Consider the following 26,940-nt stretch of genomic DNA (forward strand, 5'->3'; position numbering starts at 1 on the left):
AAGATTCAGATACTTCTTTGTAGGTTTTCAGTATGATTAGGTTTTTATTTCTGTAAGGTTTTTATTTTTTCTTGCTTCTATCTCACATCAGGAATGCAGACCTATGCAAGTAAATTGTGTGAGTCAGTTGTGTGACATCTGACTGACACTAATGCTGGCACAAAATGTGTGTGCAGACACAGTCACAGTCAAAACTGTGCTTTTACTGCTACAGCTTATGTCACTTAGCGTTCAAAATACTGGTTTTATTGTATGTTGGCTGACAAAATGACAACATTGAGTGCTCTGTAATTTTATAATAGCTTGGTACTAGTAATGCTCCATGTGCTGTATCCTTGTGCGTGCCAGCCATTGAATACTTTTCCGGTGTTTCTGAATTACATTCAAATTGAAGGAGACTTTAGGAAGTCTCTAGTCCAACCTCCTGCTCAAGACAGGCCAAGACCACGTTCAGATCGGGCTGCAAGAACTTGGTCAGTATTTCATAGAATACTAGGGCACAGCACTGGTTAGCGCTGCCTTCAGAAAGCTGCTGAGGTCCTGCCTTAACTGCCATTGTGAAAAGGGAAGCAAGAACAGACAAGGTTGTCTCAAAACAGGAGTGAAGGATTTGGGGCTTTTTTCCTGCTCTCTGCAGTTTTCTTGACTTTACTGGTATATCAGCAGTGCTTTAATCAGAATGAAAACACTCACAAGTAAGTTTGGTAGCTATCCTGGGCAGCTCTTGAGAGAAGTTCGATATGCCAGCTGCTGCAGCATTAGCACAGTTCTGGCTGTAGACGCGGGTGGTGCATCGCTGGGCTGCTGTGAAAACATCTCGGCCTCACGCCACGGCAAGCTCAGATACCCACACACAGTATTCATCCCTTCCTTTACACCAGTTCCTCCTCCTCCCTTGTTTTCCTCCCTCTGTACAGTACAGCAAAGCAGAAAGCCACACCTAAAGTCGCACTAACCAAGCTGAAGGCTTTCTCCCTGCCAGTGCCTTTTTTTGGGGATAAGCTGTCATTTTAAACTTGCCAGCGGCTGCTGTGTTTAAGGTCTTTGCCTTCTTTTCTCCCACCTTCCTCCAAAGTAACTTCTTGCTGAACCTCTCATACTTCCTCCATTTCAGCATGACTTTTAGGGAGTCAATGGGCATTTCAGCTACTGAAAAAACTATCTGCAAATCCAAAATAATTCATCGTAGAACGATTTTTATTTTTATCAACAGTTGCTGTAGCAGCAGGACTCTGGGAAACTTCTAATAATTTGTTATCAACAGAGGCTTTTGTTTGTGCTATCACAGCATGTATAACATGGCTTTGATCTGAAGTATGGTTGAAGCTGCTACGAAAGTGCTGTAAGACTACCATTCTGCAAGACTGAAAAATAGATAAAGGAGGGAGATATATTTTCTTGACAGATTTGTGTGCATTTCCTGGCAAGAATGAAAAGTAATTAGCAGTGGAACAAGACACAAATTCTCTTTAAATGAGGTAATTTTTTTCCTCACCGTCACAAAGTATAGGAGTGCTTCATGTTAACTGCTTCTTAAAGAAGCCTTGAAAAGTAAATGTAAAAATGTGATACAGTGCCTAAGAGAAAACTTACAAACCTACATGCTCTTCTAGCACAGACAGCACGATTTTTAAAAGGAACATCCCCTTTCCACTTACTCCTTTTCCCCTTCCTCTTCCTTCAGGCACTGGAGCTGGATCCAACCTCATGTGAACTACAAAAGCATATGAAACAGAGGACTGTGAAGTCATCTAGACTGTATTCTTGTCCTAAGGCAGGATCAACTGCATCGAGCCCATTTCTATCAGACGTTTATCTGTCTTGCTTTTTAAAATGTCCACTGATGGAAACTCCACAGTCTATTATAAAGTGATCCCTTCCAGTGCGTCAGATGGTTTCCTTGGGTCTAAAGTACATCACCCTTTAGAGACTTAAGTCTGCTGCTATCCACAGAGAAACAAGATTGCTTTATTTTCTCCTTCTCTGCAGTGATGTGAAACAAGGCTTGTTTTCCTCTGGACTCTGTTCAGTAGGTCAACATCCTCCTTTAATTTTCAGATCCCAAACAGGACACTCAATTACAGTCAAGACCTTATCAAAGCTGGAGCGGACGATAATTCTGCATACTACAGATGGTGGTCCCATTTATATCTTCTAATTCTAAGACAATGTTGCTTTTTTCCTGGTTTTATTGAGTGGTCTATTAGCAAACAAAATACATACAAATTCCGCTGTACAGATCTATAGGAAGTGCCATTCCACATTAGCTCACCTTAGCTTGTGAGTCAAAAAATGGAGCTTTGCAAACAGTAAGGGGCATGAAAGCAGAGTGTTGCTGTAGAGGGATGGTGGCAAGTACCGCAATGGTGGGGGCAGGGAGGGGAGCAGAACCTGAGAATGATCATCTGAAGTCTTATTACCCCTCCACTCAGTCAGGCTGGACTTTCCTGATTTATATGAGCTGAGCACTGTGGAAGGCAATTACTGACTACCCTGCACTTACAACTTTTATGTACCAAAATATTTTCTTACTTCTGTGGTTCTTCAGACCTACAGGTCCTAGAATATTTTTAAAAACTACTTTGCTTATGGCTATCTTCTCTTGACTTTTGTTTCAACAGGAGCTTAGAAATTAAAGAAACTGATTATTTACTCACTTAAGGGATGGGGTTGTGATTTAACTCTGTTGCACATTTGACAGCAGTCACATTTTTTAGGTGTAAGTCATCTGCAGAGAACTTTCTTTTTATTACAGGTTATAATTTTGGGGCTACTTTTTATGGAAGCATATATTCTTCAAAGGGAATCTCAGAGTAAGACCCCAGGTATCTGAAATACCCAGATTTTTATTTAATAACAGGTATGGGCAAAGCCCTACCGCACAGGTTTCTCATTACTTGCCAGCAGTACAGCCTGTCTGAAGGGTATGAGATCGCAGGCAATTCATGCAACACCTAAATTGTGCTGCTTTATCTGTGCTTCTGATCACAACTGTTTGTAAGGTTTGATCTCAATAGCAAAATCTCCATTACGGGTGATTTGTTAGACTTTCAAATTTACATCAGGAGCCTAAGGGAAAAAGCTGAAATGGAAATTTAATTCATATTTCATAAGCAATTAAATCGTTAGAAATTTATAAAAGAAGCTTACGAGTTTTGAGTCTGTTGCTGTGTCTCTCAGATCCACGGGAAAATGCTTAATTTAAATTCACACATCTTGCACAGATCAGCTATTGAGGTATTTTAACCGACTGTAATTTTAGGTTAATGACTACTTGCAATAATAATATTGAAAAATTATCTGATGTCTAGTGCATATTTTTGCTCTCAGAGGAATGCATGCTCTACGAAACTTAAAAAATGGTCCACTACGATTTTTAGAAAAATATTAATCTATATGATTACCTAGGTAGATAAAATCAATTAAAGGCATTAATTAAATATGGGTACTGATACAGCTATATGCTATCCAGCTAAATTAAACATTACTTATGAAACCATCTAGAGCAAATATTTGAAGGGATTTGTGCAACCCATCTCAATCCTAGCTTCCTCAGGACAAAGACAGTTCAAGTACACATGTGGTGAATGTAGCGCACTGAGGTAAGAAAGAGCCGTGAAGAAGTCAGGTTAACTTGCTGCAAAGTTGGCAGCATTCAGCAAAACAGTCCTCAGGGCTGTGTTACCTTTCTGACTGTATCTGAGAAGGACAAGCTAGTAGTGTCATCCGCTCAGCATGCCGTTTTGTTAGACTTACTCATTTGTGTTTGCAGCCTGAGCAGTTTTTATCCAGCCTTGCCTCTCTTACCCTACACAGTTGGACTGGCAATTGAGGCGTTTCATTTTTATGGCTTTTTCTTTGGTAGAATCATATATTCCTGCTCTCTCAGTCAGGTTATGAGAAACCAGTGGAACATTGACCTTAGCTAGCCCGTTTCTACATCAAACTTAAGGTATGAGCTCCGATCTGTAGGGCACATCATAGGCCCTGACTCAACAGGCATGCAGACTCCCTGCACCGAGACGGTAAGAAGGCACCTGGTCTGTCCTGCTGAAGAAGCTGGGAAAGCTCAGCAGCGTGCCCTCAGGTACACGCTTGAAAGTCTTGCTGAGGTAAGTCTTAGGCAAGCTATGCCTTAGATGGTGTTTCAAAGACTGTTTATACCATCACACTTTTCCAAAGCAGTTCTTATTCCAATGGTTGTCCCACCAGTGGCCTACCTGATACGATAGTTGCCTGCAGAGGGCAGAGCACATTTGCCAGCAAGATATGTTATGAAAAATACTTAAATCAAGGCATTTCTCTGACAGTGAAGTCATTCCTGTGGCACTGCAGCTCTTTTGGAAAACTATAATCGAACAAGCTGTCTTGTTAACTAGTTAACTAGTGTTAAACTGGAGGTCTAATACAAAAATGAAGGAGGAGAGAGAAAGTAACAGGCACACTGCTACACAAGAACCGGTAGGAAAACTTAACAAATAAGAACTTGCTAAGACTGGCATGAATACAAAAGCAGCCCATGACGCTTGGGTTAACCTGCATGTGCGATCATAGGTGTACAAGCCCATTTTGGACTGTAAGATCCAGTCGCTGGTTTCTGGTTTTATTAAATGACTATTAGGATTTGGAAAATCCTTGGTGTAACTTCAACTTGTAGATTTTTAGAAAGGAAATTACTCTTTTCTGGATGACAGAACAGACTCAACATCCACATCACCTCAGCGGACAGGGGAAAAGTGGGTATATTGTCTGAACAAAACCTGGAAATTACTAAAACCGAAGGTGTCAGCAATCTTAAAACCAGACAACCAAGACAGAGAAAGCTCAAGGACAGGGTATTTTGTACTGTCCAGGACTCCAAGAGCTAGCAGCTCTCATCGAATACCAACTCACTAATAGAAATCTGACTCCTCCTTTCCAGGAAAGGATTTATTTTATCTATCATGAAAGGCTGCCTTTATATTCTATAGGAGAAAACTGTGCCTTTGCTGAATATGAGCACACCACAAAATGCCTGCTGGCATAGTTTTGTTTTGTATCTCACATTTATTCGCCCCTCAGGAAAACTGAGCACAATAACTAACTCCATTAATCACTTCACATCAAGCTGGAAATATGAATAGCTTAAAACCATCACAACACATCCTATTGATTGTTTACATTGGCAATGGAGTAATTTTCCATATATAAGATCCCCTCTCTAGTACCGTCTACGAACATTCCTTTAGCCCACGCTCAGTGAGTCCTTACCTCACTGAATGAAACTGAGTGAACTACAAACTAAACTCGGTCAAATGCACAGGGACTAGAAAGCAAGTCAACTCTCTTTAAGAATGACGACATGTGACCTCTTAATGCAATTTCTCTGTGCTTCTGCCTCCTCTCTGGGAAGATCTCCGACCTTTAGGAGGATGGGTATAGGAGATGGGACACTCGTTCCCGTCAAGAAGAGCATTATAATGTCCCCCAAAGTTTTGGAAACTGGTTGCTGTTATGGCCTCACCGGACTTGAAATTTAAACCAGCAGTATCTAAAAATACTTTATCCAGTACTTCCTCGGGGTGCAGAGCCACCTTCATATCACCACGTTGACTTCCACAGTCTTGAGCAGAAAAAAGTTGCAAAAGACTGAAGATTATTTATCCTTTTTAGAACAAAGGAATCAGAAGAGAAGGAATTGCTAATCTGAAATAACGTTCTATATCATGCACATCGACTCTCACGAATTTGATTCAAAATGAGTGTTAATTTGGAAAAGGACCAACGGGAGCCCCAAACTCTCCTGAGTAATAGCCTAAATAAATGTATTTTCTAGAAATTAAACTTTGCTTTCTTAATGAACACATTTTGCAGAGATGAGTTATTGGTATTGTTAATTCAAATTACCAGTTGATGCTCCTTGGAAAAGAGCAGTCTCTTTTGAGAATTTATTGTAAAACAAAATAGTAGACAAAGATGCATGTTATTTGTTTGTTTCCCCCCCAAGGATGTATCATTAATGTGTTTGTAAGAGCTAATATGCATGGCCCCAAAATTACATCTGTGGCATCATTATAAAAAGTGCTTACTGTATTGCCATATAATTAGATTCCCTATGCTGAATATATTATTTCAAAGCTGTCAGAAGAAAAATTACAGACCTTGTGTAACTCCACAGGAGTTGGTGACATGATTTCTTTCATTTCTTGCTTAATTTTTCTCAAAGCCATGGACTTTCTCCCCACATCTGATGGCAATGTGTTGCTACGAGTAGCTTGACTGTAATGTGGCCTTACAGTACTTCTTTCCTGGAAGCTGGCCTGTCTTCCCAGCTGGTTACGAGGTTGTGGGTTTTCATGATTCAAACTCATTGTACTTCCTGACATAATTGTGGCCTAAAGTATTAATGAACAGGTTAATTTTTAACACAGAATGTGCATTAAATAAGTGGTTAATTCATAACACTAAGAAAAACATCTCTATTATTTGTTAAAACACAATCACTCAGGGCACAGCAAAAGGCAAGAGGATAGGTGTTCAATCTGCTTGCAAGTCACTATAAAATAAAGGACCACAACAAAACACAACAGTAACAGAACCCTGTGGGCAAAAGTTTTCAGATGGCATTTCAAACTAAAATACCAAGCACTAGAATGGCTATGCTTGTAAGCTAGTCCCCCGGCAGACCGAAGAGTGTGTAGTATAATTGCTTGTTTTAAAAATATTTTACATGTAAATAAAATGACATTTAAATTGCGGCACAACGGCATTTTTTGGAATTTGAGCTACAGGAAGGCATTTACAATTCAGACTGTGCGTGCAAGGTAAAAAAATGTGAGTCAGCAGAATATGCAGGCAGCTCTAGAGCCAGCACTGGCAAAGAGCATGCCCAGACACAGCCCAGGCTGGGGAAAGCTCAGTGCAGGTAAGCTCACTGCCTGGAAAGAAACTGTGCATAACATCTAAGTGCAAGAGTAACTGCCTCAACTTGGCACTAATACTTCAGAGACACCAGCCCCTGTCTTACTGCTGGTTTTTTAATCTCAGTAAAAGCTAGCCTTTTATGTTAGATGGAGGAATACATGGAGGGTGAAATCTTGAAAGATGAGGATGGGAGTCATCTCATCCACTGGGTGGAACGGATTGCTGTGAGAAGTGCCCGTGCACAGCAAGGAGCCTTCTTCCTTGTGAAGGACTTTCTGCTCTGGGGAATGGGAGGCAAATGCACTTCAGTGCAGTCACCATACAGAAGTGCCACTGCTGGGGTAGGATACACTGAATTTCCTGCTTATTCTCCCTGGTGCCGATGGACAAGTGGAAAGGGAAATTAAAAGGCCATAACCTGAATTCGGAGTGGGACAGGATGCAGGCAGCCTGCTAGAAAATGAGAAGTAAAAAGGAAGGGGGAAAATGTATGGGGAAAGCAGGCAAGTAAGTGTTTGCTTCTGACCGGTGAGCATGTCTGTCACCCTTCTTTCTCCCAGCTCCAGCACTAATTTCACTACAAGATAACATACTGTAGCCTTTAACAGTCTCTCTTGTGCTCAGTAAGGACCGATACTACTGCTTGACAGAGCAGAAGCATCCAGAGGACTTGGCAAACAACAGTCTTCTTTGCTCTTTGGCTGAAGACCTTGAAATGAAAAACGGTAAGGAGTCCTTGACTACGCAGTGGCACTTCATAAAATAGAGGCATCGCCATTCTCGGCATCCTGTCACACCGAATGAGTCTTGCTTTCTTTTCAGAGCTGGGGGTTGTGCAACAACGCAATGCTATAAATGATACAGCACCTGCAGTTCTGAATTTCACTTTTGTGAAAAGCTGAGGAAAATTCAATGTGTAGAAGTAACTGAATTCTGGTCAGCATGAATGATCTATTTCCATTTTGGAATTATCTATTTCCATATCCTTTTATTGTGCTCTGAATACTGAAAATTGCAAGAGAAGCCTGTGGTACTGAACCATATCTAACTATGGAATTAAACCAGTATAACATTTTCTCCTGCATTTGTCTGGTTTGCAATAACAAATAGATGAGAATCACATTTTGCTACCCGTACATGCAATACAAAAGCCATAAATCTGAGGGAGTAAATTAATCTGTACTGAAAAACTTTCACCCAGTTATGCCACTCACATTCCTCCTGGCTGCTAAAGGACTTCATATAACATAAAAATGAAAATGAGATTCTGCCAGTTTTGCAGCTCCAGGAATTTAAAAGAACATAAAAGAAAATATTTTAGGACCTTTCACTCTGTAGCTTTAAGTGGCAGTATAATCTTTATTGTTCTGATTAGACAATTTAGAGAAAAGGTGATTAGAAAAATAACGACTCAAAGTTACTCTGCCTCTGTTCCCTTCCCCCACTACCCCCTTTCACAATGTCACACAAAGTAAGGTTAGGAATTAACTTCAGGATGAAATGTGAAAATTTGTTACATAGTGAAGAAACCACTGTATAACGAACATTTCTCACATTGGCAGCTTTTTTTTTGCAGAGCGGTAAGATTATATGTAAACGTTTTGAAAAGCTGATTTTCTTTTATGTTCATCTTAATCAAATTAAGTTTCCATTTAAAAGACAACCTACAACATGCTAAGAAAAGCTGCATAAAGCGTCTGTCAGAGAATGGGATGCATTGCTGCGGGAAGGTTATGCCCACATAAGAAGTTCTGTGCCATTTGCTGCCTGTGCAGACAGCATCAACGGTTATGCACAGCAGAAGCTGCAAGTCAAAAGCTCTGTGGTGAATATGTTTCTAGAATTTTGGTTGCATTGTACAAAAGAAAACAGCTCTGGTTAGGGGTGGGGGAGGCAGCTGCACAAGCAAAAATATAAAGGTAAAGGGTAGGTACCAAGAGAGTCATGTTTCTCAAACACAGACGCCTGTCAGCCTTGTCCTGTGGAGAGGGGTTAAAGCTTTTAAATGAGTTGGTGTGATTAGTGCAACTTAAAAGAAAAAAAGGAGAAAATAAAATGAATGTAAACCAAACCAAAACCATTATATTTCTCTACAATTGGAAAGAAAGGTTAAGATTGTTCTACCTCTAGTTCCCTCAGAATTCCTGACTGGCCACAGGTCTCTAAATCCTCCAGAGCCTGAGACCAGAAATTTTCCTCCTGGTCAGCCTCGGTGTTATCATGGGTACCTGCGAAGCTAGATTTACAATGAGAGGTTAAAAAAATGTGGACTTTTTGTCCCTCAGAAAATATATCTTACACACATGCCTTGCCACAGATTGCAACTTGAATGACAGAACGTTACGGCAGGAGAGTGGGGAAGAGCTGCTGATCAGGAGAGGCTGGATGGACAAGCAGAGCACACGACAGACAAGTCTTCTCATAACCTGGCAGTCGCTAGCAGCTGGCAGGATCTGAGGGTCGAGTTATTCAGTAAGGAGATAAATGGATTCCAAGAACAATTCAATACACCTTTTTACTGGATTGAAACCGGGACCTCCCTATGAAAATTAACACACTAATAGCTGTGTGCAGAGCTGCTCCGTGCAACAGATGTTTGCAATAAAACCTTTCAACCTCACAGACTTCTTGCAGGGAATATGAAAAGAACCCTCAAACAGCATTTTGCAGAAGAGGGATGTGGTGCTTTTTACCCGGTTCCTTCAGCCTAAGCTGCACTTATTGTTATCAACTGAAGCCCACCTGACTGCCGTCATATAAACTGCCCCAGTCATTTCGTACACAAGCACAGAGAAATTTCCAGGGATGCAACTGTCTTGCATGGAGGGTTAGCAATCTGATATTTCATAAACGCACTGAAGCCATATTACTAGCACTCCTGAACAAGATGTTGGTGACAGCGATGCTGATGAAGTTGCCCAGCAAGAGAGGTCTGATAAAAACACCAACTCTGGACTGCAGCAACACATCCCAAAACAACACCATTACAGCGTATGCGTGTGTGTGGAGGAAGCACGAGTCTTTTGCTGTCTTAGTAAGGGCAATCAGCTCAACGAGGCTTCACACAAGCATCCGAGCTGCTGCATGGGAGGGGGCTGATTATGTGAAAGGTACAGGGGGAGGATGAGGAAGGAAAATGAGAAATTGCCCTTCTGGTGGCAGCAAGCTGTTACTTTGGAGCAGCTGCCCACAAGTGCAGCTAGTGGTGCTTAACAGCACATAACCAGAGCAAAGGCTATTATGGAAGCATCTAAGGCCTTGCTTGACAACGTATTACTGAGAACAGCATGAAGGTAACACTGTTAATAGAAAAGTTTTTAAGTAGGAGAACAGCCCAGCACAACAGAGGACAGCTTGACTGCTTCACACACAGCATACTCTGCCTCAGAGACGCCTGCTTACAGCTACCATCAGCCAAGCAGACAACAGCCAGCCGTTTCAATCCCTTATTGCAATGATTCTCCACCTAGTATCAGTGTCTCTTCCCAGATATTGCAATAGGTACAGCAGTGGTGATAACCCCCACTCTGATACCACAGATGCAATTCCTCCCAGGCAAGATAAGAAAGTATTTAAAACATGGCTTTAGAAAGATCCTTGACTTCTGAAATTGGCTCTTTCAGTAAACCTGAGTAGTTGTTTTAACAGCCAATGCTAAACGTAGACTAATTCATCCATTATAATACCTTTCTTTAGATTGCATACTAATATTATAATATAAAATGGAACTTGAGTGAATGAACAGGATTATTTGAAACGATTGTCTGTGACAGCAAAGACTGCATTTCCTAGAACTGGAGGTCCATTTCTTCTCTGACTTCTGCGAAATCTGAAATCATGAGGCCTGTATGTCTGGACCTCTTGTTAGCTCAAGCAATTTCTTTTTCTGCCCTCACCACTTTTGCCTTTTCTCTGAGCCTTGTCTCCTGGTGTGTGAAATGCTCAACTTTTGCATTTCCATTACAGCCATGTGAATAAACTGATTTGTAGCTGAGCTACTGCATCAGAAAAAAAAAAAGGTACCAAAATAATTTCTCATCTAGATGGCTTTTTTTCCTATAACCTGAGAGATTGATTTTATGTCATGTGAAATACTGTTTGAGAATATATTTGTTTTTCTGATTCTTATTCAAAGAGACATCAGAAATCTAGATGCATAAAAACGCTGAAGGAGAGGTAGAGGGACAGATATGAAGACACAGGTGCTTATGATTTGGTGCTTAATGTCATACGAACAATTTTTTTTTTTTCAGTTCAGGAGGTGGTAGGATGTTCTAGGATCTGGGGGACTCATTCCTTTAAGTACTGTTACAATGTTCAAAAAATTTTCCCTGGAGCAGAAACTAAGACTTGTCCTACTTGCCAGTGATTGGTAGACACCAGGCTACAGAGAGGTTTAAGCTCTCTGGTTTCGTTAGCTTGCCAACTGAAATTTCATTGTCACTGAATGGCATGTTAATGATGTGTTTTCTGCTTTCACCCTGTTTTTCTCCTTTTTCTCATCTCAACTGTTTTCCTTTCTTCCCCTGCCCCCACCCAGCTGGATCTTATTCTTTGTTCTCTTACCTGGCAGTATTCCACTCTTCCAGCTGTCCTCCACTTTTTCTTTGCCCACCAGAGACACCTTTCCACATCTTGCTCTCTTTCTTCATACTCCTGATGCTCTCTCCCCCTGCTCTTTCTACAGAAGTTTGCTTTAGATGGTTTTCTTGATTCTCTCCCAGTGTCTCTGTCTCCTTCTGTTGCCACATATTCTTCGAAGCTGTGCTACACAAAATAAAGGTAAGAAAAATTACTTTTTAGTGTCAGAGAAGAAGAAAAGTTGCTTAGCTAGAGGCAGAGAAGAGGTGGTTTTCTGAGGATTCCTGTAACAGCCTACAAAAACAGACATGCCCTTCTCAAATACTCCAGCACTCGGTATAGGAAAACATCAGGTGTGGCATAATCCATTTTATGGGGTTAAAATAATAATTATTTTAATTTGTGCCATAACTCTCAGGTGTAAGTCACATTGACAAGTAGAACAAGAGTCTTTAATGTGCATACTTTCTGTTGAACAGTGCTTAAAAATTGGTAAATACATGCTTTTCATTTAGAAGATTCTGTATTTTACAATCCAGTTTCCCAGTTCACTGCTTATCAACTTTGTAGCGTATTATTATGTAACTGCAAAACCAGCAGGTGCTCTGAATCTATGACTGCATCTCCCCTGGGAAACAAAACATGGGTTTTAACTGTGGATAAAGATGCTGCTATTGAATTAAAGCTATTAACTTACCAAGATCGGGAAGTATGAAGAAAACTATGGTCATTTCCTTTATTAAATATTGTCCACTACTAGCCTGTGAAAACTTCTAGTATGCTTCGGGCCAGTAGGGATCAAAGGAGCTGGATACAGACCATGGGTTCACTCTTGCCCAGATCTTAGCTATCATCTTGCCAGACTTGTCTCCAGATAAAATGCCACTGGGCAATATACTGTATCAGAGGATCTGTCATTCAGATTCTGAAAAGCAGCACTGGCACTAAAGTTTTGCCTTGATTTGTATTTCAAAAGTAACAGACTGGACCTTATGGATTTACTTATCCAGTATATTTATACAGGAACCAAAAAGGTTTTCTTTAGTACTAAACTTCAATTTCTCACAGACTGGGATTTCAGGCTCATTGTGCTGCTACACCAGGAAACTGTATTTCTAATGAAGGGCATGCATGTTTGCAAGTCCTGAGGATGGGTACAAAGAGCACAGAAATCTTTCCAACTGTGATGCCTGTCTTCCCTTGTCTTCGGAAGAACTGTTCTTTGGCAGGAACTACCCAAGTCTCTGCAGTGGTTCCACTGCCGGATCATCCTTAGAATAGAGAATAAAAGTCTTTCATTATCTCCAAGCATTGTCAGCTAAGCATTTTTCCCTCAGGAAGTTCTTTTGCCTGCAGAGCAATTCACTGAAAAGGAGATTTACTTCTTGTAAGAGGAGGAATGGATGCATGGCAAACTACCATAGCTTTGGACAAGATATTTCTGCCTGGATCACTTTGTTCTCCAACTGAATCACTGCAGATGTCTCAAGCATTTATGGAAGCAGACTGTAATTTCTGCTTCTTTGCTCAAATCAAAATGAAGAGGTTTCATGGAAGACAAAAGATTAACATTCCAGTTGTCTTTAGCCACTTCATTTGTAGGTTTATTTTTGTGGAGTGGAAAACCAAGCAGGGTTTTTCTGAAGTTTACCCAGGGGAATGCCATAGTTTTTTTGTTTGTTTATTCTTAAGAGATAAAGGCTGTGGGTTTTTGTCTGAACTAACTCAAAATAAATCATGATCTTCCATAAACATCACTAATCTACCCTAGTAAGCTTCATGAAATACTGTATGTCATATTTAAAGGAAGAGCTGTTACGGCTGCGTTAGAAAAACGTAATTTCATTCCAGACAGTAAGTGTTCACTTTTGAGGCACTACTGCAGCCGCAAATCAGAAAACAGAAACTCGCATGGGAACTTACCTGCTTGCAGTAGGACGGTCCCATTCATCATCGCTCAGCCCTGCATCATGAAATGGGTGGTTTCGTGGTTTGCTTGGAGGGGACAAACTAGTCTGTTTAGGACTCCTCCATTCATAGGCATTGAAGCTGTATCCTGAAGCCTGATAGCTGTGTCCTAAAAAGATGAATTATACATTTATGGCACTGTATATGTTGTAATGACAGAAAAGCAAATCTCTGAAGCTGGGTTCTCTAGAACTTGGATGAGGACTTACGATTGTTACCTTTTTTGGGGCAGTAGCAGTCAGATTATTTATGACCTAAACTAAGCCTGGAATTAGGTGTGCTCTAGAGCTTCTGTGGAAGTCCATTGGAAGCAAAATCTTAAATATATCTAACACTGTTTACATCTCAGCTCCTTCTGATATTTAGTTCTAGATATCTTCACAATTCATCGATTTCCAATTTGACATCATACATTGAATACCAGTGAATAAATCATGTGTTATGGATGTGATACATGGTCATGCGCAACATGTCCAAAGTTAAATCTAAGCTATTAAGAAAACTGCACTTCTGACCTATTGAAAAAAGAGTTTGCAAGGATGCATTAAAAAACTCCATCAACTTGACTTTTCAGATGACTAGCAAGAAAGGTTTTTCCTCCTCCTGGTAACTTTCTCAAGTTTGGAAGCAATGCAGCCAAAAATTAAGTGACATATTAGTGTCAATTATGCACAATACCACCAACCTGCAGAACAGCTACCTAGATGCAAAAGTTGGCACGGTGCAGAGGCTCCTGAGTGACCACTAACCGGAGTAATGCCAGAACGGGAAGGAGGGCGGCTGTCTCGGCACCACCGAGGCAGTAACACTGAGGCACTATTAATACAAACACAAGACTGTGCTGTCACAGCCTGAGCTGCCCTGCACAAAGGCCAACACGGGAATCTCTGTGTGCTTGCTCCTTTGTGGAAGTGGGACTCGCACTTAAGAGCTACTGGTTTTAGCTAGGACTCCGACAATGGGGAGAAGGCCCATCACATGGTGGGCACACATGCCTAGGACTAATTATACCCTTGGAACGTTCACCTCGCAGGAAGTGATTCCTCTGCCAGCCATTTCCAAGTATCTCAAGGCTGTGTAAGTGGCATCAGACAGCCTTTATATCTGCAGAGTTTATTTCTGGGTGCTTTTATCATACAAGCAGAACTGGTATTAGTTCAATAGTATTTCTATAACTGAATTAAGTGTAATTTGAATTCCAAGTAGGAACCAGACAGTCTGGCTTCCAAGTAATGTATCAAGAAGAACACATGGATTGACTTGTCACAAGCTGATGCTGATCTGGTAAACAAAATCCATTATGGTAGAGCTGCTATATATGTATTTCATCTTGACATATTCTTTTTCTAGCTCTATTGTTGGTGTTTTCTGAGTGCATATTGGATTGAGAAGTTTTATTTTGTTGATGACTAACAAATATCACTGCCATCATCTCTTTAGAGAGAGCACTTTGCTTCCATAAATCAGTCTAGACCTGTATCCCTCAAATCCCACGTAACTACAGACTTGTTGTGCATTTTCCAGCTAATTGGCAGTCATTAATGTACTCTCAGATTCTAGGAAGGGTTTTGGTCATGAGAATGTGACTGCCGTGTGGGGAAGGCTCCAGATTTGTAAGGCAGACACAACAGACAAAGGCACAAACTGGGGTATTAATTCAAGGAGAGAAAAGATTGCTCACCAGCGTTAAATTAGTAACTAATAGGATAAAGCATTATCTGGTGCTCCAGAAACATTCCCCAGACTCCTCAACTTGCTTAGCCTGTGCTTATGCCAAGAAAGTTTGGAGAGAAGCCAAACTCAACTTGACAGGTCAAGACAGAATGAACTTTAATAGAAATGTGGGTCACATTAGTACCACAGCAAGGGATAAAGCGCAAATCTGATTACACTCAGGCTGTTTAGCAGAAGTGTCATGTAGCCAGCCAAGTCTGGGCTGATTTTTCAAAGGAGGCAATAAAAAAATCTGCTTTGAGATACTGGTTTAGTTCTGGCATCGTATCTGAATCATCAGGACTTCTGAAAGCAAAGGGCTTTGATCCTTTCCACAGTTGAGCAATTCGCTCCAAATATCACCAATTCATCCAGGAAATGAAAACTTTCATTTTGGTACTTTTTCAGCAATCCTTCTCCTTAGAACTTAAAAATACCAGAAGAAAAACTAACTTGACTTATTCTGATAAACTAACCAAAACAGAGTTGGGATTAATTTTTCCCCTTTTCTCTTTTCAGCTAATTCCAGTGAAATACAAATTACACAGGGGAATATAGCCCAATACCATTGAGTACTAAATAAAATGTTCTATGTGACAGTAAATTAAAAATAAAATGTAGAAAACAGGAGTTATAGTTAAATGCATTGAGACTGTCTTGTTTAAATAAGTTTTGATGCTAAAAATATACAGTAAGGCTAAGAAATACTTAAAAATTAACGAACAGAAAAAAAATGGCCACTAGTAGTGACATCAGCTGCTACTTGATCTCGGGTAGCTCAGCAGATTTCAAAGGAAGTGTTCTGCTTTCCAGAAGAAACTGCCAGTGTTATCACTGAGCAGACACATTAGAGAACAGCAATGAAGTAATCAGTCTACATGGGAAATCTGCTGGGCAGAGGCTTGTTTCAGTTCTCTGTGTAAGGGTACAAACCAGCTGTCCAGGAGCTGCTACCCATGCTCCTGAAAAGCAACACGAAGAAACAGAGAAATAAAATTGAAAGAATGCGTGCAACTGGAGTGAGCGAGAAAAAAATCAAGGTAAGTATCTACCCATCCAAATACCTGCCAGAGAGTAGGAAACCCCGTTTTATTATGGAAATAAATGTTTTAAAGAGTTAAACAAAACACTGAAGCTGTGTGGAAGTTATATTTCTTGTTATCCAGAATATTACAAGATGCCTGTGTCCCTCACTGCCTGAATAAATGTGACTTACAAATTAAAATGAGATTATTTGAAAATCCTATCTAAAAAAAGTCAAACAAGTACAAAATTTATCATTAAGGAAAACCATGTCTTTAAATAGAATGGTTGTTTTTGAGAGCTGAAAGTTAGATGTTAATGCTGCAGGAATGAGGAAGAAGCAAAAGACTTACAAATCATAAGCAACACCTAACATTCCTCCTTCAGCAGTTTATAATAAATCTGTTGTCAGTTAAAAATTACTGCATATGGGCATCAAATTCATGAACATCTTCAGTGTGTTCTATGTCTTGCACTGATCTGTACTTGAAGGATAAACTCATTTAGTTGTGGATGAGCTATGGACTGGGCTATTCAGATGTCAGTAAAGCTAACAAAAACCTGTTAATGTATTGATAAATGCTTCATAACACACCACATCGTCATGAAAGAAGGAATCTGAGGCCAGCCAAGTGTAAGAAATCACACTGCCCAGTGAGAGTGTGGTCATAATAAGACATCAGCACATTACAGAGTACAAGGTTTAATGCTGGTACAGATAAAGTTCTCTTTAAGGCAAAGGAAGGTCAACCATGAAGGCAATAATTTCTGCTTTGAATATCGAATGCATTCTTGATGGTACCTTGATTTCCAAAGCTGGTATCAATACCAGAGCCATCCCACGACTCTACTGCACTGTCAACACTTGGGACTGTAGTGGAATAGAAGTCTGAGAGTTTGCCAGATTTCTGTGCAGCAGAGGTTTCATCTTCAGCATCGCTCAGTTCACTTACGTGACCCACAGGGACAGAAAATTTCTTGGGACTGGTAGCTGAACAGGATTGTAAAAAAAAAAAGAGTGGTGGTGGTCATTCTTTTGCTGCAGTTCTAGGAATATGCTTCCGACTACTGACATTGATGCTTTTCCAGGCATGGCCTAAATGCTTGTTAATCTGTAACACATGCATTAGAGACCACTGATGCTACTCTTGGCCATACTCACCATCTGTCTGCTTCTTGATTTTCAAGGTGACAGTTTCTCCTGCCATCTGTAATAAATGAATGGCTTCACTCAAAGGTTTTCCTTTCAGACTGCTACTATTTATTGCTAGGATTCTGTCTCCTATGTGAATTGCTCCAGTCCTACATTGAGAGAGAGAAGTAAAACATTGAGAAGAGAGCATAAAAAGCAACAAAGGCAATTTCTTTGCATATTTGGAGCATGAAAGTCTCATCTTCCTTTCTTTCATTTTGCTTTTATAGCTGTGTTACAGAGTAATTCTTTTGCTAGAAACGCTTAAAGCAAGTCACCTTTGTTGTAGTGACAACAGCAGAGCTGAGGCATGGAGATGTGCATTTCTGTGTTTCTGCAGCAGTTGAGTTAATCACCTATGGATGATATTCATTGCAGCCCACCTGTTTAAGAGCAATCTCAGACAGCTCAGTAAGTTCTGAAATGAGTCAAGTTTCTAGAAGTCTCACAACAGAACAGACAATGGCAGTGTGAGCATATAACTAGCTATTTCACCAATGGGGCTCTCAGGATGGATCACATCGAGAGAAGAAAATAGATTCTCTTTGTGTAAATGCACTGTTTATTCTGGCTGTGCACAGTATCATGTCTTGTGTGCTGTAAGTTCTCTTTGAAACTAACACCAAAGGCACCAGCTGCAGTAACTCCACCTATCTTAGAAATAACAGGCAATAGAAGACCTCAGCATTATCATTATTCTCTATCCATCACTTACCACGAGGCGCATTTCTGCTCCCCGGATAATGCTTGCTATGGTGCATGCAAATGCACGTACAGATGCAATGCATGTATACAATAAGTTCAGATAAACCTAGACATGCGAAGAGCCTATCGTACTGTACAAGGCTATTGCTTTTTAAAGGCTGCTAAAATGTTCCTGTGACTGACTAGTTGATTGAGGAGTCTTTCCTAGGTGATTTAGAATAAGGACCACAATCCTCGGCTCTGTGTTGTATACCATGTGCAAGAACAGCCTATTAAGATACTGCTCATGCTCCTGAACTTGGCAATGATCACACCAGCAAAAAGATTATAAACTCAGATTCGAAGAATTATAAAAAACAAATTTCTAAACCATGAAAATTAGCATCTTCAGGTAAACAAATAAATCTTTATCTTGACAAAAAGAACATTGAAAAATAATTTGTTTTCCAGGTTACCTTTCAGCTAATCCTCCTTTTGTAAGGCTGGAAATGATTATGGGATCAAATGGCTCTTCAGTACCAGAGATTGTAATTCCAAGAGGCCCACCATAGCGCTTGAGCTCAACAGTGTAAATAATTGCTCCAGAGCTCTCCTGCTCATCTGCAATAAATGCCAAGGGGATGCAATTGGTTTCTTATGAAAGAGGGAATGAAAAAAATAGCACATTCAGTCTAGTGATGGTAATCAAACAACATTTTCAAAGGATTACATTTCACATACACTTCTTAATTATACTCTACTGGATTATTTTGAAAAGAAAAAATAAATCCCTGTTGTGCAGGTTTTTTAAATTGCCAAAACCTGATTACATTGAAATCAATAGAAAAACTCCCCTCATCCTATTAAGACTAAATTTTACTGTTTAAAATCTTTGATCATCTTTCATATTAAAATGTCACTTCAAGCTATTTTGTTACAGAATCACAGAATGGTTGAGGTTGGAAGGGACCTCTGGAGCTCATCTCATCCACCCCCCCTGCCCAAGCTGGTTGCCCAGGACCATGTCCAGATGGCTTTTGAATATCTCCAAGGATGGAGGCTCCACAACATCTTTGGTTAACCTGTGCCAGCGCTTGGTCACTCTCACAGTGAAAAAGTGTTTCCTGATGTTCAGGAAGAACCTCCTGTGTTTCATTTTGTAACCATTGCTTCTTGTTTTGTCACTGGGCACTACTGAAAAGAGCCTGGCTCCATCTGCTTTACATCCTCCCTTCAGTTATTTATATACATTTATATAATAATAATGTATATATTTTTATTATATGTATATATTACGTTATATTATCCTTTTATTCTCCAGGCTAAACTGTCCCAGCTCTCCCAGCCTTTCCTCATAGGAGAGATGCTCTAGCCCTTCATCATCCTTGTGGCCCTTTGCTAGACCTGATCCACTATGTCCGTGTCTCTCTCGTACTGGGGAGCCCAGGACTGGATCCAGCACACCAGGTGTGTCTCACCAGTGCTGAGCAGAGGGGAAGGATCACCTCTCTCAGCCTGCTGGCACCGCTCTGCCTGATGCAGCCCAGGAGGCTGCTGGCCGCCTTTGCTGCAAGGGCACAGTATTAGAGAACAGACAAGTTATTAAAATTGTATAAATAACGGTACTCATCTGTTTCTTGAACTGAATGGAAGGTATTTAGAACCAAAGATAATTCAAAAGTATTCAAACCAAACTTCCTTAAAAGAATCATGGGAAAAGTCAAAAGTCATTATAAGATGAGGAGCTGTCTTACAAAGAGAACCTGAAATATATCCCATGTTTTTGATAGACAAGTTTTAAGCTTTTGTAACAGAACCAGAAATAGCGTCTATATTCTGAATTATCAGCTAAGTTGAATAATAACTCCATTAGAATTGATTTCATTATATTGCACGAAGTAATTTGCATTATTTTGAAATTCTGGTCTCTCCAAACAATCATCAGAAATGGAGAAGAACGTATCACTGGGTAACCTTAAATAAAATGTATTTTCCATAAACAATACCCAACAGGTGTTGTAGCAACAAGAAAGGCTCCTGTATTTATACAGTGCATGCTCTTCACATACTATAAAAAAATATCACAGCAGGAGAACAATCAACTGCAGTATCTTTGAGTTGTGAAGGGATATTTCAAAATGTAACCCACCAGATTTCTCCTCAGGTCAAAATAACAAATGTTCCCTCACCCATTTTATGATATTGGTATTCAGCCAGGATGTCTGGCCTGGGGGGTCACTCTTCCTAGATCAGTGGTTAATGACATTTTGAACAGCTCAGTGAGTGTGGAAAATGTCTAGGATGCACATTCCATATATGTTACTAGAACTAACATGAGACAAGTTAGAAAATTCACATGTTCCCATTTCTGTTCCTGTAGATAGAAAAACCTTAAAAGGAAAAAAGGTTATCTGCATCACTAGCAAATGTTCAAAAGGTTGCTTTATTTTAATGCTGAACGTGGTACCTGTAAGCAGAGCTGGCAACACACTGGTTATCTTTGGAGCTACTTTGTTGCTTTCAATTTGCTGAAAACTTAGCCCTTTAGCTTCCCTCCTATTTCCCCCTAGCTATCCACAAAGAAAATGGTACACACATAGGGTCAACAGAGAGAAGAATTAGCGGCGTTTATTCAGCAAAAAATACTGGAATTTTCATGCCCAGTGCTGGCCTTGTATTCCTACCTGGGGCATTATCATCAGCATTCTGGCCTAGTTCACATCAACTACACTTTATCTGACATGCTCTTTCCAGAAGCACCTTACTCCCAAGACCCCACTGAGAGCCTCTGGCTGGCACACAGCTGGCTATCACGTAAGCTGCCACTGCACAGCAGAAGAGTGGCAGCTTTTGCTTGCTTGCTAGAGCATTTATGGAACAACAACAGATCCCCTGGGACCTAATGCTTGACAACGTTTACACAAGTGTGGCGTTGACATGGTACAGGACTTCAACTGAAGGATGACAAGTAATCCACCAAGCTAATAGAAAATGTAATAGCCAGTATTTGCTAAGGGTCAACACAATACTGATGGTTCTCCACTATCAACAGTAAGTGAGTAAGAAGTTATTAATCATACAGCAGCCCTGCCACATGAGAGCTGGAAGTTTATTGATCTTAGTGAATGACTGGAAAGGAGACCGGTCCATTATGTCTGACTTCTGGTTAGGCATAGTTAAGAAAATTAATGGCAGAATGCGATAAATGTCAAATCGCTATGCTGCTCTCTCCGGTGCTCTTTCCAGGCAGCAGCGATGTGAGCTATCCAAGAACATGGCATGCATGTGGCCTGGATTCACAACGAAGGCCAGTTTTGCCATGAAAACGAAGAACTCAGATATTCAAAAGAGGGCGGTAGCCATGAGGTTAATCAGGAGATAAAATTGCCCTTGATTTGGGAAGCTGACAGGGAAAGAAGAAAAGAGAAAAAGTCTGAAAACATACTTCCACCTGAGGAGGAAATATAATCCGACTACCATCGTTTGGGGTATCATGTTTTTGAGATTTTCCTTCTTTGTTTTCTCATGATTTAACTGTGGATAATTCTTGGAAACCCACATTTAATGACAGTAGCCCCTCTGCTGTAGCACCTCTGCTCTGTCCACCAGCCTCCTGCTCTTCAGAGTAACATCTGATCAACACAGACAGAAGGGCAAAGAGCATACAGCATGTACAACCCTGCTGCTGGCCTCACCTGCCCTGGCGGCTCTGAGACACACACAACTGCCTGAAGAAGGGAGGAGCTGGAGAGACAGTAAAGGAAGGAAAAGTGGAAGGCAGGAAGAAGAGCTAGAAGCTAGAAATACATAAAAATCATTCTAAACAGAAAGAATTTGAAAGACAACATGGAAACAAGTACCTAGGGAGGAAGAACCCCTGCTCCTTGCCATCTCTTCCTCAAAAAAGCATGCCATGCAAAATTAAGAAGAGTTTAAATCTTAATTTCATTCTGTGATTTAGAAACTGTTTTGGAGTGCTCCACGCCCACTCATCTATTAGCATCACACTTTTCTTTTCTTGGGGTATTTATTGATGATTATTGTCTGTTGAGTTTGAGAAGTACCTCTTTTCCCTTTGTGAAAACAGACTTTCATAAATAAACTAATGCAAATAAACAAAAAAATATTTTAACTGAGGTACACTTTTTGCTGCATCTTTTCTACTGTTTTGCCACTGTTTTTAAAAATAAATTTTCTTCAGCATTTCAGGAGGCATTCATTCACTTAGGATTTCAAAGTACCTGAAATATACCTGAAATAATTCAAAGTACCTGCTATAAATACTTTCAACTACACCTTGACACTTGGTCAACTCTTAAAAGAACCATTTGTATAGATAATTTTGTTCAGTAGGTCTCTGAGTAGCTGCCCATTTACATTTGAATCTGTTCAGTTACACCAACCATGTCTGGATAAGACACTATAGTTGTGTGAGAATCTTGATATAGATATACGATGTAACTGTAAAATAAGAAATGTGAATGTGTAAAGGAAAACCAGGGAATAAGAATTCCATTGAGACCAAAACCTGTACCAGCCACCATGGTGTGCAATACCTAAGAGAGCAAAGATGTTACGGAACATGAATGGACACTGAAATGCACATTTCAGTGACAGCAACAGAAAATGTGTATCAATACCAATGGAAATGGAAGCTGCCCTAGAAAAATATTAAGTCCCCAAGGTGAGGAGGAGTCGGGGGATGACATGACACATACAGGACAAACGCACAATATTTAGAAGTATGGGAGAAGTTAATACTTCTTTTACATGGCTCTAACTCACATCCCTCTTCTATAGTCTGTTGGTAATTTCTCTGCAGGGTTATTAATGAGAAATCTTCCAAATGAGGGGAAGGGGGGATCCCAGGTGCCACAAACACTTAAAAGACAGACACCGTCTTGTGCAGGAGAAACCTCAAACTTCCTTCTACAGGCACATCTCACGTCAATCTTCTGCCAAGGGCAGTTGCAGTCTACTCTTCGTAATGTATCTGGTTTGCTCAGTTTTGCAAAGCAATTGTCAGTCGGGTGCCCCTTTGGATGTCCAGCCCACGGCCAGTTTGGCGAGCCTGTGTCCAAGATGGACCAATTATGGGTACCACCTCCCCACCTGCAGGGACCTAACCACAATACCCTGCCGAGCAGCAGCCGTTCACTTTGCTGGATCAAAGCCAATTTGCACAAGGTGCTAAATGCATCCACCTTTGCTTTGTACTGATCATACTGAGAAGATACTTTCTGTTTGCTTTCAAAAGCAATTAAGATAAAGAGCATTCTAGCAGAAGTCTAAATACCATATCAAGAGTTGCACTTGATTTGAAATAATAAAGTGCGGCAGGCTGTGCCTTTTTGCTGTGAGATAGTATAAAGCTTAAGACAAACGAATCTACAGTTCACGCTTTTGCATAACACTGTAAAATAAAACCTAGCAGTGATGATAGTTATAATTGCCTAACTGCCACTAGAATGCATAACAGAACTCTATTATCTCCAGGTAGAAATTCTGCTTTTAAGGAATCCATAATGGGAAAGATCCAGGAATATTAATAGATGTAGGTGTGCAATATGATCACAGCTCCGTTACATTACTTCCACTGGGCTGATCACACACGGCTCCTCCGTCAGCCATCCAGCACAGTGTCAAGTCCTACTTACCTTCAAGCGTGTGAACAGTCATAGTGAAGTCAAGTTCATAAGTTTATGGATAAAGCATGCACTTCACCACTCTGCTGGAGAACTGAGGCCCACGGATCTATGCTTTGCTAACCATGATCCCAATCTTAAAAGCAGAGAAAATGTCAATATGCTGAGATAAGATCAATCTTATATGGCTGCACCTGAGTGGAAATTGCCTTTCCAGAAAACTGAAGACCTCATTGTCCAGTGCAGCTCCTACAGGCAATATAGTCACTGAGAAAATTTAAAACTTTATATACCATTACAATTCTTTTTAGTGTGACATTTTCTGATTAGCATTAGCAAAAATCAGCCATGTTTAGAAAAAAATTTAAGTGCAAAAGAACAACTCTATGTTCTAAAAATCCTGAAAATACACAACAATCTACAAGAGGCTTATTGCTAATACCGGAATTATCTTCATCTTTGCGGATCTTTAACTTTACAAGGTCTTCACAGTGCTGAAGGATCTGGACGGCATCTTCCATTGAGCAATTGTCAAGTCGAACGTTATCTATTGCAAGCAACTTATCACCCAGTTCCAGCGTCCCCGTTCTGTGAACAAGCAAAAAAGCTTACATGACATTCTAGTAACATTAAAGCAAGGTATCTTAGATGGTATGGACACTACTATAGAAATGAGATAGATTTTTAAAAACAATTATTTCTTAATATGCTGGACTTTTCATTTGTGACTGTTTTTCACAAAAAAAAAGAGCACAGTCTCTTACAAGCTTCCTCTGTTTAACGTGAGTCTGGCTGGCTACACACTGGAAACGGATTTCTCATGGGAGCTTGAATGCCTTACCTGTGAGCAACACTTCCTTTCTTGATATCAGAAATAACCAGAGGGTCTCCTGGTTTTCTACTGGATGGAGCTGTAATAAAGAATACGTAAAATTATCTGTTTTTAATTCCAGACATGCAGATGGGCTAATTCTTAATTCCGTCCATAAATCAAAACTTCATACACATTATTTACCCGTATGATATTCCTCCCCTTCCCTAAATTATACACGCATGAATACAATCATCATCAGCATATTAGTAAGACTGCATACTCCTCAAAAATTAGAAAATGCCAGAATTAAGGTGACTGGTGCAAAGTGAATTTAACCTGGTATGTCTGAATTCTAGGTTAGGCCTGGGCTGAACCACGCGAAGGTATCACAGTACACAGGTCCAGCAACCTATTATAAGATGTTGTGTAGCTACAACACAGAAAGAAGACTTTCTGTCAGTAGAACCTTTCAGCACAACTACTAATGCCGATCTTTTGCCATAATATTTCTGTCCATCATAAATCACGTTTTACTATATCCCTGCCCAACAGAGTTGCTATGGCAAAATATCTAGAGTGGGCCAGTCCACATTCTTTACATCCACTCCAGTCTCATTCGGTGCTTAAGGCAGAGAGAGGATGATAATGCTTCCTGGGTGAGGAGGAGGAATCTACTTCACCACAAGAGATGGTGTGGGTAGCGGCCACGCACGCCATTGGGCTGATACACAGTTACCACACCTGCACAGACGTGGCTCACATCGCACGGATGCTTGCTTCATTGTGACGCGCTGCTTCCTCTGAAGTAAACATGTGCCTCTTCTGATGAGTCAACTCGCTCCTCTATACTGATACTAGGCCTTAAGCATCGTGGACTTTCTCCCACAATTCCAGCAATGGTCACATTAGTAAAATCCCCACCAGGCCTCTCCTTGCACACCTAACTCACCTCTAGGAGGTACCTGATGCAACTTTGAATCTTCCATCTGTCCATCATGGTTACAAGTATGCTCTGCTCTACAATGCCAGTAATTGCAATTCTTTACTGACTTGTGCAAAAGTATTCAACAAGCTTCCCTTGCCCAGGAAATCTGCTTACCAATTTTGCTTGCCTTCTGGTTGCATAGGAAGCAGTTAACTACCCCAGAGGAAGACAGTGATCACTGACTGCTTCCAGAGGACTGTTTCTCGGAGCACCTTCACTGAATGCATTGTTTTGGAGGGTTCATCCATTTGCTGACAGAAGACTGCACTGAGGATCTGATACGGTAAGCAGTGGGCTCAGAATTCAAGGGTGATGAAAGATACATTTTTAGACAACTGCTCTCTGCCTTCATGAAGTACGTCCCCTACAGCTGCTCTGGCCAAGAGGCAGCCCATGTGGTGAACACAGAACAGACTGACTTCTGGGACTGTTGTTAACAAGAGTGTGCTCATGTTAAAACCTTGCCACGCGGTATAAGGCTCTGAGTTCTCCTGAAAGCACTAACGGGTTTTGCACTTGTAGGGCTCTTCTACTGCCCCAAGCCATTTCTGCTCTGTGTACTGAGGGCTCCGCATTCATTCACAGAAGGTAGATTTCTATTAGGCTCCAACGCCTAAATGACAATCACCTAAAAAGCTACCCATAGTGGAGGATCACCTACAAAATCCTAATGTCAGTTACTTTAGCGGCTCATAATTCTTCTCTTTGATGGAAAATGACACATCTTCACCTACAGTAACCACAAGGTGTATTAATAATGACATATCCAACACAATATTCTAACAGATCTTGTTAACCTTGGCTGCCCTGGCCAAAAAGCCTTTCAATGTCCAAAGGAACAGTTTAAGAACTGCTGAACGGCCATATTTCAAATGCAGAAGACAGATGTAAATAGACTTTTAGAAACTTGTCTGAAACCGCACACTTTCAGGAAACGTCTATGTTGCAATTTAAAGAATAGCAATTTACTTTTTTTAAGACATGTAATTTTCATAGAATCATTGAATGGTTTGGGTTGGAAGGGACCTTACAGATCATCTAGTTCTAACCCCCCTGCCATGGGCAGGGACACCTTCCACCAGACCAGGCTGCTCACAGCCCCATCCAGCCTGGCCTTGAACACTTCCAGGGATGGGGCAGCCACAGCTTCTCTGGGCAACCTGTTCTAGGTGACTCATCACCCTCAGAGTAAAGAGTTTCTTCCTAATTTCTAATCTAAATCTACCTACCATCTTTTAAGTTTACACCATTACCCCTTGACCTGTCGCTACAGGCCCTTGTAAAAAGCCTGTCCTCATCTTTCTTATAAGGCCCCCTTAACTACTAGAAGGTGTCCTCAGAGCCTTCTCTTCTGCAGGCTGAACAACCCCGGCTCTCTCAGCCTGTCTTCATAGGAGAGGTGATCCAGCCCTATGATCATCTTCGTGGCCTT

At 40.7% G+C, this 26,940-nt stretch overlaps 1 protein-coding gene across 11 annotated transcripts in view; it reads right to left on the minus strand.

Moving 5' to 3' along the window:
* Positions 1-26,940, minus strand: part of GRIP1 (glutamate receptor interacting protein 1) — a 328,611-nt gene that overhangs the window by 3,573 nt on the left and 298,098 nt on the right. For 7 of the 11 annotated variants that reach the window (XM_040595938.1, XM_040595939.1, XM_040595934.1 and 4 more), the window contains 10 exons: positions 24,551-24,620; positions 24,152-24,297; positions 18,541-18,685; positions 17,351-17,490; positions 16,991-17,179; positions 13,408-13,561; positions 11,470-11,670; positions 9,028-9,139; positions 8,838-8,882; positions 6,141-6,374 (listed from right to left, as the gene is read on the minus strand). In XM_040595938.1, the coding sequence (XP_040451872.1) occupies positions 6,141-6,374; positions 8,838-8,882; positions 9,028-9,139; positions 11,470-11,670; positions 13,408-13,561; positions 16,991-17,179; positions 17,351-17,490; positions 18,541-18,685; positions 24,152-24,297; positions 24,551-24,620 (1,436 nt within the window). The remainder of the gene's footprint in view (positions 1-6,140; positions 6,375-8,837; positions 8,883-9,027; positions 9,140-11,469; positions 11,671-13,407; positions 13,562-16,990; positions 17,180-17,350; positions 17,491-18,540; positions 18,686-24,151; positions 24,298-24,550; positions 24,621-26,940) is intronic. The other 4 variants (XM_040595944.1, XM_040595935.1, XM_040595943.1 and 1 more) reach the window with 2 other exon arrangements.

Source organism: Falco naumanni, chromosome 5 (assembly GCF_017639655.2).
Source record: "Falco naumanni isolate bFalNau1 chromosome 5, bFalNau1.pat, whole genome shotgun sequence".
Classification (NCBI taxonomy): Eukaryota; Metazoa; Chordata; class Aves; order Falconiformes; family Falconidae; genus Falco; species Falco naumanni.